Source organism: Rhinatrema bivittatum, chromosome 1 (assembly GCF_901001135.1).
Source record: "Rhinatrema bivittatum chromosome 1, aRhiBiv1.1, whole genome shotgun sequence".
In the NCBI taxonomy this organism is placed as follows: Eukaryota; Metazoa; Chordata; class Amphibia; order Gymnophiona; family Rhinatrematidae; genus Rhinatrema; species Rhinatrema bivittatum.
Genome location: NC_042615.1, coordinates 50,428,328 through 50,441,772, shown reverse-complemented (window position 1 = coordinate 50,441,772; position 13,445 = coordinate 50,428,328). Strand labels below are relative to the sequence as shown.

At 43.9% G+C, this 13,445-nt stretch overlaps 1 protein-coding gene across 5 annotated transcripts in view; it reads right to left on the bottom strand.

Annotated features, from left to right (window-relative positions):
• Nucleotides 1-13,445, bottom strand: part of ARHGAP10 (Rho GTPase activating protein 10) — a 626,731-nt gene that overhangs the window by 478,292 nt on the left and 134,994 nt on the right. Inside the window, exon 2 of one of the 5 annotated variants that reach the window (XM_029604284.1) lies at nucleotides 4,969-5,106. The exons of the other annotated variants lie outside the window; for them this stretch is intronic. Within the exon in view, the coding sequence (XP_029460144.1) occupies nucleotides 4,969-5,005 (37 nt within the window). The 5' untranslated portion in view covers nucleotides 5,006-5,106. The remainder of the gene's footprint in view (nucleotides 1-4,968; nucleotides 5,107-13,445) is intronic. 5 annotated transcript variants of the gene reach the window in all.

The following is a 13,445-nucleotide window of genomic DNA, read 5'->3' as shown; positions in this document are numbered from 1 at the left end:
GATGGGCCATTTGGTCTTCTTCTGCCGTCATTTCTATGTTTCTATGTATGTTTCTATGTTTCTATGTTTCTATAGATTAACAGCTAACCGGTATAGTGAAGTGAATAGGCAGATGGACTGGGACTCAAAGGAATTGGATTCAGGAGGAAGAAGACGTTGAAACGTGGTGGTGGACTGCTGTCCTGTGCCTCACCACAGCCTGCCAAGTGAGCTGTGCGGGAGAAATGATGACCTCCATGACAGCAAGCAGCAACTGAAACAGAGTCCTCAGGGCAAAGACAGGGAGTGTATAAGAGAGAAAGAATTAATATACAGAAAAAAAATATATATATACATATATAAATAGGAATAGATATAGATATTTCATAAATCCCCAGCCAGTTGGTATTCTCTCTGAACTAGTGGCCTTACCAGTAGGATCATTACACTATTGCCACTTACTCTTGGCGAGCTATCCTACCACAACCCCACTTCCCAACTTTATAACGAATAATGGGATAACCCATAAAGCTTAAGATTCTCCAGGAGACAGAGAGGAAGCTAGACATGGAGTTTTAACAATCAAAGGCCAGTAAATTTTTCTTTTACCAATCCTTCAACCCATTCAGGTTCAATCTATCTGATGTTTACTTCTGTGCTCTTTTACACAGAATTTTCATCAGAATTCACGCCTTGTTGGTACCAGAGAAGATGAACAGGAAAGGCTTAAAATAATTAAAATACTAAAAGGCTTGATTCAGCCAGAAGGTAATTATTCTTTATTGGCCAATAACCACCACATATTTTGGCAAGTTACTTTGCCAATAAGATGACCTTACTTTGTAAAGAGTTAGAAGGTGGAGATCCCAAGTCGCAGATGAGATGGACTTGGCCCTTAAGCTACTCTAGGTTTTATGATTGTTCCTAGGGCGGACATGAGTCCCCCCTTTCCCTTCCACTACTCTTGACTCTAAAGTAGAGATGGAGGGTTATTTAGATGCCCTTTGCCTGCAAATTAATTCCTCCCTCTCAGCAGGGGAGTTGCAGACAAATTGTGAAGCCCTCCTTGAAGAAGTTATGTTTAGACCCTGCACTCCCAGAGAACTATCACTCAGTCTCTAATATTCCCTTTCTAGGATGCATTCTTGAAAAAGCTGCGCTGGCCCAATTACAGGAATTTGTGGAGCGTTTATCTTTTCTTAATCCCTATCAATCTGGGTTTAGAATATTTCATAGTGCAGAGACAGCTCTTCTTGCTACAGCAGATGCCCTGCATTTAGACCTGGATAAAAGGACAGACTCCCTTCTTGTGCTTTTGGATGTCAGGGTAGCTTTCAGCATCGTCGATCATGATGTTTTCGTAAGATGGCTGTCAGTAGCAGGGATAGCAGATTTGGCGCTGCAATGGTTGAAATCCTTCCGGTCAGGAAGGTGTCAGTCTGTGTCAGTAGGGCCTAAGTCACCGGGGTTCCATTCATTGTCCTGCAGACTTCCACAGGGCTTCACTGCTCCCCTTCACTCTCCCTCCAGCCTTTAGGCGTCATTAGTGATGAGAGTGGGACATGACTTGCTTTCAAAGTTAGCACTCTTTAGCCAAGCAGTTGACTATCCATATGTTGGTTCTGATTTCCTATTGTCTTTTTTTTTTTTTTTAAGTAGCAGCTTATCGTGATCTTTTAAGTGGAACTTTTTAATTTGATCATTTATGCAAATTTTTGAATTTGTTTTTGCAAAGACTGTTGAGAAAATGATTATAAATAAATAAAATACTGAATCTGCTGCGCAGCATTTTTTGATGGCTCAGTCCCTTCTTGCCAGCTCTTCTGACTCTCTACACTATTTATTTTCTAACACTTAAGCATCTTTAAATAAAAAAAACACCTGACTGAATCTGCCTCCGTGATTATCTTTTGAAAGGTCCCTGGAGGTAGTGTGATGCTATCCTCACAACTGACTTACTTGCTACAAATAAAATTACATTTTAAACTATGTCTTTCATTTGTAACTTTCTCTGGTTGGAACAACTAAGCAGATGCATAAGAGCCTGAAAGGATCAGGTCTAAATAAAGTTGCCACTATATACTGCAGCTTTTTTTAAACTTTTGGGCCAATGTAGCAAGGTGCGCTGAAGCTGCCGCGTGTTTACACGGGCGTTTTCCCGTGCAAAGTCCTATATGGAGATGTAATAAGGGTTTTGGATGCAGGAAAAAAGCGTAAACAAATGTGCTTACTGACCCGCATTTTATTCTGCACGAATGCATGCAAAGGAGGCGATTACCTAATCTTAGGCAATGCAGGGAGCCACGCTAATGCTAGTGGGGAGGGGGGGGGGGTTAATGCGGATTTTTTACCACCATGGTCAGGGCACGAGTTAAGTGACATGGCCGACTCAGGGCCATTTTATTCCACACTGCTTGCATTGGTGCGGTGTGGTTGTGTGTCCATGTAGCTCCGGTGTGATTTCTATGACAGAGATTTCTGATTGGGTCCAACTGATTCCTGATGCTGGACACAATCAGGATGACAGCAGCAGAAGGTTTGGCAGGTGACAGAGGTCATGGCGGGAGAGAGAGAGGATCCAGAGGGAGCAGGCAGAGAGGAGAGATCTTGAGGAGCAGGCTGTTCCAGCTGGAACAGGCCACAGAAGGGCACGGAGGAAGCAGATATTTCGTCTCAGGACCACGCTGCTGGGGATGCCAGAGTAGTTTGTGGTGAGAACCTACAGACCGAGCTCCAGGGCTATCATGGGCCTGTATGAAGAGCTCAGAGAGGGCACTCTTCCCCTCATAGAACGTGGACATGCCATCCCAGGCCTGGCCACCGGTTCTTTCCAGAACACAGTGGCTGTGGTGGCTGGCATGGAGCAATCCACATTCTCCCGTCACTTCACCCACTGAGGGCCATGCTGAAGAGAGTGAAGCAGTAAATCACATAGCCACAGCAGCTTTAGGAGTGGCAGCAAATGAAGAGAGCGTTTTTGACATAGCCGATATGACAAATGTGATGGGAGTTATCGCCTGTGCCCATGTGGCTCTCACCCCTCCTCATGTAAGACAGATGGAATACCGGAATCAAAAGCATTACCACTCCCTCAATATGCAAGCGGTGTGGGTAACGCTGACCAGAGGATTCTCAGCATGGTGGCAAAATTCCCTGGTTGCAGCAATGATTCTTTAATACAGGCGCAGTCGGCACTGGCACAGAAATTCGCTGAAGGGAAGGCTAGTTGATGGATAAGTGTGAAAAAAAAAAAGCTGGTACAAGTACTTAGAGTAAGTTTCAATCAGTTCTGTGGGGTACACGTGCACAAACAATTTAAAATGTAAGTGTGATGAGGGTAGGAATCTAAGGCATTGTAGCAAGTGCTTTCTTGTACATTGGTGTTATGGTTAAGTGGTGTTTGGGTGGATTCTTGGGTACTGTGGCAGATGACCACGCCCACGGGGAGGGGCCCCGTGGGGAGCCACAGTACTGGGCTAGACTCAGGACGCACAAACACAGAATTAGCTCTTTTATTGTACAGCTTGATGTATACCACCAGAGGTGGCAGTAGTGAGGTAGTCTGGATGTAGCAGTCTCGGGACCCTCAGCAGAGGGGCCCTTCTCACCCCGTTGGTATAGGGGAAGTCCGGTGTAGGTTTCCCAGCAAGGCAATGCTGTGGATGAGATAGTCAGAGTTAGATTACTCACTAGATGGTAGCTGTAGGTATGCGATTCCACCAGACTGAAGTAAATGGTACTGGCACCAAGGCAGGGAGAGCAGACCCTCGAGGAGCGAGTACCTGATCCCTGTAAGGCACCTGAAATAAATCAGAGAGCCCCTGAGGAGCGGGTACCCAGGTTAGTCAATACCCCGAAGGGCAGAGAGAGAACTTCCAGCGGCAGCACGGAGGCGGCAGAGTAGCGTAGACAGGAACGGAACGTATCCGGCGTCAAGTCCTTGCTAACTCAACAAGCTAGCAAAATAGTAGATGTCATATACCCGGATGGCGTGACATCAGTAAGGGGGAACGCCCCCGAGGTTTGCGCCAATGCTGGAATAAAGACGTGGGTGGCGCGCGCACCCTGGTAGGCCCCTTGGGAGGAGCATGGCGGGAGGCAGCACCATAGCCGTCCCGGGGACGCCGGAAAGGGCGGCGTGCAGACACAGTGGTAGCCATTTTCCCAAGGTAAGCGGGAGGAGCCGTGAATAAGGTGAGGCAAACGGGGCGAAGACGTCGAGGACCGACAGACGCAACAATTGGTGCCAAAGCTTACTTATCTGTGATCTCACATTTTTTATACATTAATAATACCTTTTTCTTTTAAAAATTCAACTTTTTTCGTTAAGTGTGTTTTGGAAAGTAGGGGATTACTCAGCAGTTCGCAATTATTCCTTGTGAACAGGGTTAGTGGAGGGGGAAAGGTTACTAATTTTGCGCCTTTTTGTTTTTTTACAAATTGGACTTGAAGGCAGACAGGTAGACAGCCAGGAGATTAGTCTTATATGTCATAAAACTGATTTTTTTATTGGGTAGTATGGCCTTTAAAGGATATGGAGGTTCGTGAGTTAGAGAACAAACAGTAAAGAATGGGCCACATTTTGCTGGCACACATGAACCAGATAAGTAATAGCAGCATTATCCATGCTATCCTGTACATGGCTGTCATTAAGTCTATTAATATGGAGAGCAAGTTGGTAAACAGGGCTGAGTCCCAAAGGCAGAATAGTAATTTTTTTTTTATTGTACATAGGAGCCTCATTTGTAATTTAAAAAATGTTATAGATAGCTTAAAGGAATTTAGTTAATTTAATGCAAAATAATTTTTTTTTCTACAGGTGATGCTGACTATGCGTGCAAATCATGGTTGCTAATAACTCTTGCTGTCCCTAGGATGGCTATTGAATTGAGGTACCAAGAGGCACATGTGAGGACACGGAGCATCACAGAGAGAACATTTGGTCTGCTCAAGAGTCATTTCCACTCAGGAGGAGCGCTAAGTACTCACCTGAGAATGTAGTGGGTATTGAGGTGGCCTGCTGCATGCTTCACAACCTCGAACTGCAGCATGGTCTTCCACAGGACATGAATCCTGACCTGGAGGGAGAGCTGGATGTGAGCCCTGCAGATCCTAGAGAGAACGCAGCTAGAGGAAATGAGGTCAGGAGATATTGTCAGTCTCCAAGAAAGTCTTGTATAACATAAGGACTGTGCCTTAATGAGTACCTCTTCTTCAGCCAGTTATTTGTCCTTGTACATACTTGTTACTATTGTTAATAAATGTTTATTTCTTCACAAAAATACTGGTTTTTAAATGTTCTCTATCTCTGTTGGATGCTGTCCTTGGTATGGATGGACTTTGGGTTTGCCAACCTAGTGTCCAGGGTCCACTACCTTGCAGAACTGGGCAGGCAACACATATAGCACACCTCTGCCGAGCTCAGCAACCATATTGCAGTTCATTTCCCTTCACACTGGGGTGGTATTCTTTGGTGGACTTTTCAGAGGGCATAGGTAGGATGGGAAAAAGGTGGTAGGAGAGGGATGAGTGAAGGTAATAGTTGAAAGTGGGGTTAACAGTGGGGGAAGGCAGGATACGGTGTTAGGAGAAACCCATGCTTGTGAAAGGAGAGGAGAGAGAGTAGTGGGTTGATGAACTTTTGAGAGGGGGGAAGGAAGAGGGGGGAAAGAGTGGTTGGAGAGGGGTGGGTGAAAGTAACACTTGGAAGGGGGTTAGAAGTGGGGAAGAGAGAGGATAAGATGTTAGGAGAAACCTGCTTAGCTAGGCACTTTTCTGGGTGCCCGATCATCCAGATTCGCAGCCAGCTGAGCGCCTATATCTCAATGCCCGAACGGCCAGATTCACAGTCAAAAGAGCGCCTACTGCAGCACCCGAGCAGCCAGATTCGTCATTAGCTAGGCGCCTTTCTGGGCACCCAAGCGTCCATATTCGTACCCAGCTGAGCACCTATCTCGGTGCCCAAGCATCCAGATTCATGCAAAGCTGAGCACTTATCTAGGTGCTCGAGCAGCCAGCTTAGCTAGGCGCCTTTCTGAGCATCTAGATTCGTGACCAGTTGAACGCCTATCTCAGCGCCTGAGCAGCCAGATTTGTGGCCAGAAGAGTGCCTATCTCAGTGCCCGAGCAGCTAGATTCGTGATTACCTAGGTGCCTTTCTGGGCATCCAAGCATCCAGATTTGTGCCCAGCTGAGCACCTATCTTGCTGCCATGCCAGTGTGAGTTATTACCCTTGAAAATATTTGGCATTTTTTCTGCAGCGCATTTATTCAAAATGTTCAAGATACATTCCAGGGTCATACTTTCACTGAATAGGGAGAGCTGTTTGCTCACTCGCTTTTACGCGCGGATTATTGGCAAGGTTTTCAGTGCGGATGCTTATTACATAGGGATTTCTTCAGGAGTGCGCAGATTTGTGCGTACAAATCCATAATTTTTTTTATTTTATTTTTTTACATCCCACAGAAGTGCCAGCCTTAGCCGCACGAAGTGATCAAAACCCACGCTCATAACTAGTGCCTGTTTTGCCACAGGTCTTATTACATCGGCCCCTTTGTCAGATAAACAAATCCACAATCCACTTCCCTCCCATGAGAGCAGATTATTATTTATGCCAGGGTCCTTGAATCAGGTTCACAGTATGATTCAGCCTCCAGTCACTTTAAATTAGGGAACAGAACAATTACTTAACCATCAATTTGCTAAAAGGAATCTTCTCCCTTTTTTTGGTTTCTGCCAATTAGCAATTATTATTTCATGCATTATGTATGCTCACATGCAAGACTGAACCCTCTCTATTTACAGAATACCCTAAAATTATTTAATGTCCTTTAAAGCACATCCAGTAAAATCATTCTCACAAACTCAAGAAGCTCAAAATACCATTAACCCTTAGACAACACACTGCTCCTTTCTGCAGGCAGCTCCTGTTTCCCTGTCTCAGCTTTAACAGCTCTACACCAGTGTTCCAGTAACTCAGGGCTGGAAAAATCCCAGAAGCCAGCTCACCTGGGGCCTTAAATTCAGAAAAGCAAAAAATAAAAATAAGGTAAAAGAGGAAGAAAAACTATACGTAAAAAGCAGACAAAAATACAACAAAATAAGAAAAAAAGTTAAAAAAAAATAACAAGCAAAATAGCAAAAAAGAAAGCATTTCCCTACCAACTAAGTTATCTAAATATATTTTCAACCCTGCAGCAGATAGCTTTTTTCTAAAGTTGAAAGTCACTAGAATTCCGAAGTTGCCTTGCATGTGTAACCTGCCACTGCACACACTTTGCAAGTTAGCAGAATTTTATCCAAGGGTTATTGTACATTCTGTCTACGTAGTTCCTCATGCTCCATGCATGCTTGTGAATCCAAATAAAACTATGGAATCCACTCTCTTTGAGTGCAACCCTCTCGTTCCCTTCCTGACACACTCAAGACACGGAAGATGCAGGTTCCATACATGAGGTAGATCAATACATTCACTAAAATCCCAAAATGTCAGCACATCAGTGGAAGACTTTACCATCTGAAGTGATTTATTAAGTCCCACATCAGACAATGCTGCTCATAACTTTGAGAATTCACTAACTGCGGAACTGCTATAACCACATTTATTTATTTGTTTAAGGATTTTTATATACCGGGGTCCGTAAGAAACATCACCTCGGTTTACATTCAAACATTAATTCAGCATAGAGCTTTACAATATAACATAATAACTGTATGAATATAAGACCAAGTATAACTTTGTAATAAAATAAAGAAAATCAATAAAATAGTGTCTGTAGAAATATTCTGAAAGGTATATAATAGAACTCAGTTTATTGATAGAAGGCTTTTTTGAATAGCCAGGTTTTTAGGTTTTGTTTAAATTTTTTGTGGCAAAGTTCCTGGCGTAATTCAGAGGGCATAGTATTCCATATTGTGGATCCAGCAATGATGAAAGAACGTTCTTTTGTAGTCGAAAGTTTGGTCAAATTAGGCGCTGGGATCTTCAGTTTCGCTAAATGTACCACATGGTACATAGCCTGTGCCTCAGCCAGAGGAGTCCCAGAAAAATAGTTGGCTGTATGCTCTACATGGAACGGGGTTGCTCTATAGCTGCATGCTGAGGAAAACTGATGTTGCTGGTTTCAGTGCCTCCGAGGAATGATGTCACCAATGCAGGCGCATGCTCTTATATAGATGCAAAAATATGAAGAATTACCACTAAGGGCCACTGCAGAACCATGCAGCTAGGAACATGGATTACACAAGCTTTAATCTTGACTCCTAAGCGGCCCTTAACTCAAGTTCCAAGCTAGGCCCACAAATCTTAGTAGTCAGAAAAGTCTCAACCGTTCTGGGACAAAAAAAACATAATTGAGAATACCTAACAAAATGTACACACAGATGAAAAAGAAAAGTAGTGCCAAGAGAGTGCATTTCCTAGCGCACAACCAGAAAAAGCTTCCTTTTTTCTTGTGTCAATTTTGTGATATCTAGAAATATCCAGATTTTTTGCCTAATAAATTTTACATTAGTCTTAAGAAAGCGCAAATGCAAAACCATCATTCAGATATCATTGAAAAACAGAGGAGGATAACAAAGTAGCTCCATCTTGCTCTCTTCATTCTCTGAGCCCTCTAATACAGATGTTAAATTGAGATTGTCCTGGGATATTTGAGCCTCACAGAACTCTCTTCCTCCCAGGCAGATAGTAAACCTTCTTCATAGGGAGGGTAGCATCTCCTGAGAGGCCCAATATGTCCACCAGATATCTTTTGAAGGCTTCACAAGGTGAAAGAGCCCGGGATCTAGGAAGTTCGGAAGGCAAAGATTTAATTGCTTAGCCTGGTTCGCAAATTGTTCCAGTTTACTGTGCAAAAACCTCTCATCCTGGATCAGAGAGGCATTTACAAGTTTTAGTTCTCGCACTTCTTTCTCCGGTGCCTCAAGCTTCCCCTTAAATTCTCTGTTGTCAATCTCCAACTTCATGGCTGGCGTATGTATAGTTTTGTAAAACTACACGTCTCCCCCACCCTACTTTTTTTTCTGTTGCTTCCCATGCTTATTTCTACCCATGTCCAGAGTGGGCAATTTTCAAGCAGCACTATAAATACAGCCACCTACTGCTGCCAGATGACCTGACTTAGTTTTTGGGTACTTGCCAGGTTCTTGTGGCCTGGATTGGCCACTGTTGGAAACAGAATGCTGGGCTTGATGGACCCTTGGTCTGACCCAGTATGGCATGTTGTTATGTTGTTATGTTCTTATGACCCCACGTTAAAGCCAGCACCATCAACAAAATGACCACTCATCAGGAGCTCCAATCCCCACATCAAAAAATAAAGCCAGCTGATCACAACCTCCCCTCCCCCCCACTTCCCTTTGCAGTATACGTCTCGCTACAAAAACGGCTCGTCAACCATCGCAGTGGCAATGCTCTGCTGCCACAGCCCGACAGCTCAATGCAGCATCTATCTCTTGGGGCACACTTCCCACTGCATGAAGACGTCTTGTGTCTAATTATTAATCTACCTACATGATTTTATAAATAAATATAATGCAGTTATTAAGCAACAAGGCTGCATATGCTGCACAGCACGTTCCTGCTGCACTGTTCCTTATCACCACCTGCCCATCCATTTATTACATCCTGTACGTATACCACAAGACAGCTTTAGCGTGCCGTAAGTGTTCTGAGCTGAGATATCGTGTTTCCACAGTGCTTAGCAATGACCTCGCTCTGACGCCACGTGTGGTATCAAAGTGTTTCCAGAAAACAGCACCGGTCTGATCCATCACTGGTAGCACACACAATATGGAACCTGAAGAGCCGCCTTCCCCCAAACTCTTGACAATAGGGTTACATACCACACACCAAAGGCCCTTTCTATTTCTCACAGTTGCTATACTAGCTAAAGGGTTAGGGTTAGGGAATTCAATCAGCCATTAAAACTAATAAAACCATTAAGATTCCCCCTTTTCTCATTGCTGAAAAAAAAACAAATAATCGCTTAAACGTAAACCTGAATCGCTGCTAAGAGGATATAGGTGTCCACGCAAATGAGTCTGAATGAACACTGAGCAACTGAGGAGTTAATGCCAGGAAATAAATAATAAAAAAAAAAAAACCCAGCGATGGATGCAAATAAGAGGTTCATACCCAATATTCCCGCTAACTTGTCAGGGAGTAGGGGCAAAGAGGGCTCAGATTCCCTTCTGCCCATCTGGCACCTTTCTTGACATCTCACAATTCGAAGGGCAAGGAGGCCGGCAAGCCCAATGAAACTGAAGGGACCCCCCGCGGCTCAAAGTATGGGACAGATGAAGGGGGTACCAGGTGCTTAGAACGGAGGAGGACATCCTCCGTACAGGTCAACAGAAACACTGTTCACACCTTTCACCCCGAAAAAGCGTGAAAAAGAGAGAAGAAATAAGATATACGGGGGCAAACAGGAAAAAACACCTAGCTAAACAACTAAAAGAGAAAGCAACAGAGCGAGGGAGCAGTCAAGGGGAGAACGGATGGAAATACAGGGAGAAGACAGCCCAAGGAGCTGCAGCTCATCACAGCCTCAAGCCAAATTCCTAGGACGCCGTGGCTACAGCACTGGGCGACAATTTTCCATAGGCGCATGGAAAGAAAAATCATCCTGCAAAGGCAGGAGGCCAACTCTGTCTTGCATGCTGGCTCTCACCGACCGGAATGTAAACAACTGAGCCGGCAGGAGATCCTGGACACACAAAAGCATTTATAAGCTTCATTAGAGAGGAACATGGGAAAAGAAAAGCTTTGAGGCTTTTCTATCAGTAATATTGGTATTTGTAGCCAACAGTAGCTCTACCCATAATTTGTCTATGAAATATAGATTTTTTTTTTTTTTTAAACTGCATGTCCAAGAAAGACTGGTGTATCCAGTAGTGAATGGTTATTTATTACAAACCTCCCCATGGCCATAATCCAGGCGTTCAGCAAGCTGGGTTCATCAGTATGATTGATGACTATGATACGGGACCTGGGGATTGATGTAACAATAACAAAGTCCCCCAAACATACAAGGACTTTGTCCTTTGCACCCAGATTTCTTGATCTTATAATCATAATTAGTGTGTTCAGATCTGCTGCCCAACAGGGCTAGCAGGGCTCCAAGTGTGCTGCAGCGGCGATGCAGATCCCTGGGAGGGAGGAAGACAACTGCCACTACTGCCATGGCCTCTGCTGGCCACGAAAAATGGTGCTGAAGGATCGTCTCAGAGACATTCGTCCAGCACTCAAAGCAGGAAGAGCTCCCTGGGTCACCAGAGCGGGCTCCTTTTGGGTTTCAAACTCAATCTGAACCCGCCCCTATTGGGTAATGGACACCATGAGACACAACTAGCCGAGGTTTTCCCCACTGCATAAAAATCCCCTCCCCCACTGAGTTCAGCCATTAGAGCAATAGTGTTATGAAACAGGGGTTTTACACTGGCAGAAGCAGCCTGAAGAGAGGGGACAATTCAAACTATCCAGAAGACAGAGGTAGCTCTAAAGGGAGTTCCAGGGAAAACACTGCTGTAAAGCAGGAAGAAAGAGAGAACAGTTGTCTTGGGGATTACAAAGCCAGAAGAAACAGGAAGCCCAGGGCTCGTGGAAATGTAGTTTGGAGATCTTTGGCAGAAAACCAATTAGGATGAAGGTAGCAGCCACAGAAAGGTGTGGTAATAATTGGGCAGCACGGCTGAGGATAATTACAGAGTTACTAAAAAGAATTACTCTCTCTCTTAAGGGAGAGTGTACTGCCTTTCAGGCAAAGACAGATAGAAGGAGGTGCAGGGATATCACAGCCTTCGTCTGGGGATTTTGAATCTGCAAAGGCACACTTGGGAAGTAGTTTCTATACAGCCCTGGGGAATTGGCTGGCCTGCAAGAAACTACGAATGTATCCTGATGCAGAGATGTCCACAGCCTATGGTTAGAGATTTTGAATCTGCAATTGTGCAGTTGGGAAACTGTGTTACCTAGTGCGCATGTTCACTGTAATTCTCTTTGGTATATTTATCCCTTATTGACCAGACGTGGAGTGCAGGGATACCAGGTTCTGGCAGGAGCTGAGTCTGGGCCCTGTACACCTACTGACAGATCTCTGGAACACACAGTTGAGAGCCAACTGCTTGCAGTAAAAAGAAACTTTATTCCATGCACTGTTTATTTCACACTCAGATCTTTGGGTCCTTTTCCTGAGTCAACAGCAGTATCATCCCAATAGGATACATTGGTAGTCACTGAACTCAGCAGGGCCGTATGAAACCTGCATATTAATGCTGCTGATGTAGCATTAGTACACCAAAATGCAGTTGCGACATTTTTTTACACCCCTATCTACCTAAAATATGCAGACACCAATGCAAAGAGCTCATTAACACAGTATTTACAAAGCAGTGGTGCTGCCAAGGTAAATTTAACTAGACCACTAGAGGTAAAATTACCTGCTACCGGGTTACAACAGGAGGAGGCAGTGTCCTAGGTCTCAGCCAGGCAGACGCGGACTCAACTCCACTCCTTTGACTCAAAGGTGGCAAGAGCCCACCTCCCCTTGTACCAAGACAGCTATCCCTCAAACCAAGGAAACAGCAGGAGAAAAGCAGCTCATATCCAGTTCCCTTAGGCTCCAGCAATTGTGCAGCAGCAGGAAAAACCAAATAATTAGCTTCTTGGCGCATAATTGACAACCTACTGCAGAATCAACATTCCTGAAGATTTCCTACCTCTTAATTCAAATCTTTTGACCAAAACTACTGGGTGTCTGCCTGCCTTCAGTCTCGGCTCTCTCTCTGCTCTTGTTCCAGCCTCTCCCTTCACAAACAGCATGCAGGGATCCCTAGCCTTACGCTGTCTTCCTCCTGTCAGTGAAATGTTGGCGTGCACTGAGAAAGCAGTCATAATGTTTGATCTCATAAATCCTCATTGAATCAAAGAAGACTCTGATATACTGTAAGTCCTAAATGGAGTGATGTCCCTTTAGAATAATTTCATCTTTATACAAAGGTTCTTGCACCTGCATATTTGGTTAACTACAAAGACTTGGATGTGGGTTTTGGATGTCTACAACTGCAGGTATCTCACAGCTGGCAGAGAGGGCATTAGTTTCAATTTATAGAAGCCTTGGTAACTTGCAGTACTGCTGACAAACTGCTGATACTGAAGGCATTTTCAACATACAGAAGCTCATATACTTGGAAAGATAAAAGACTTTCTCAGGAAAATATAAAAAGGATGGTTGCACTATTCCAGTTCAAAACAAAAGTGGTATTTCATAGTTAAAAGTTTGAAACATATCTTTACTTGATAAATTAGTTGATTTTTGTGCTTTTTTTTTTAATTTGTATATAGTTTAAATATTGTTTAAAAATAAAATGGTTTTCAATTTTTAAAAAATTGACTTTTTTTAAATAGAGGTATGAATCTTTATGCAAAATTATGCAAATCTGCAGCATAACTGCCACGGCGTTT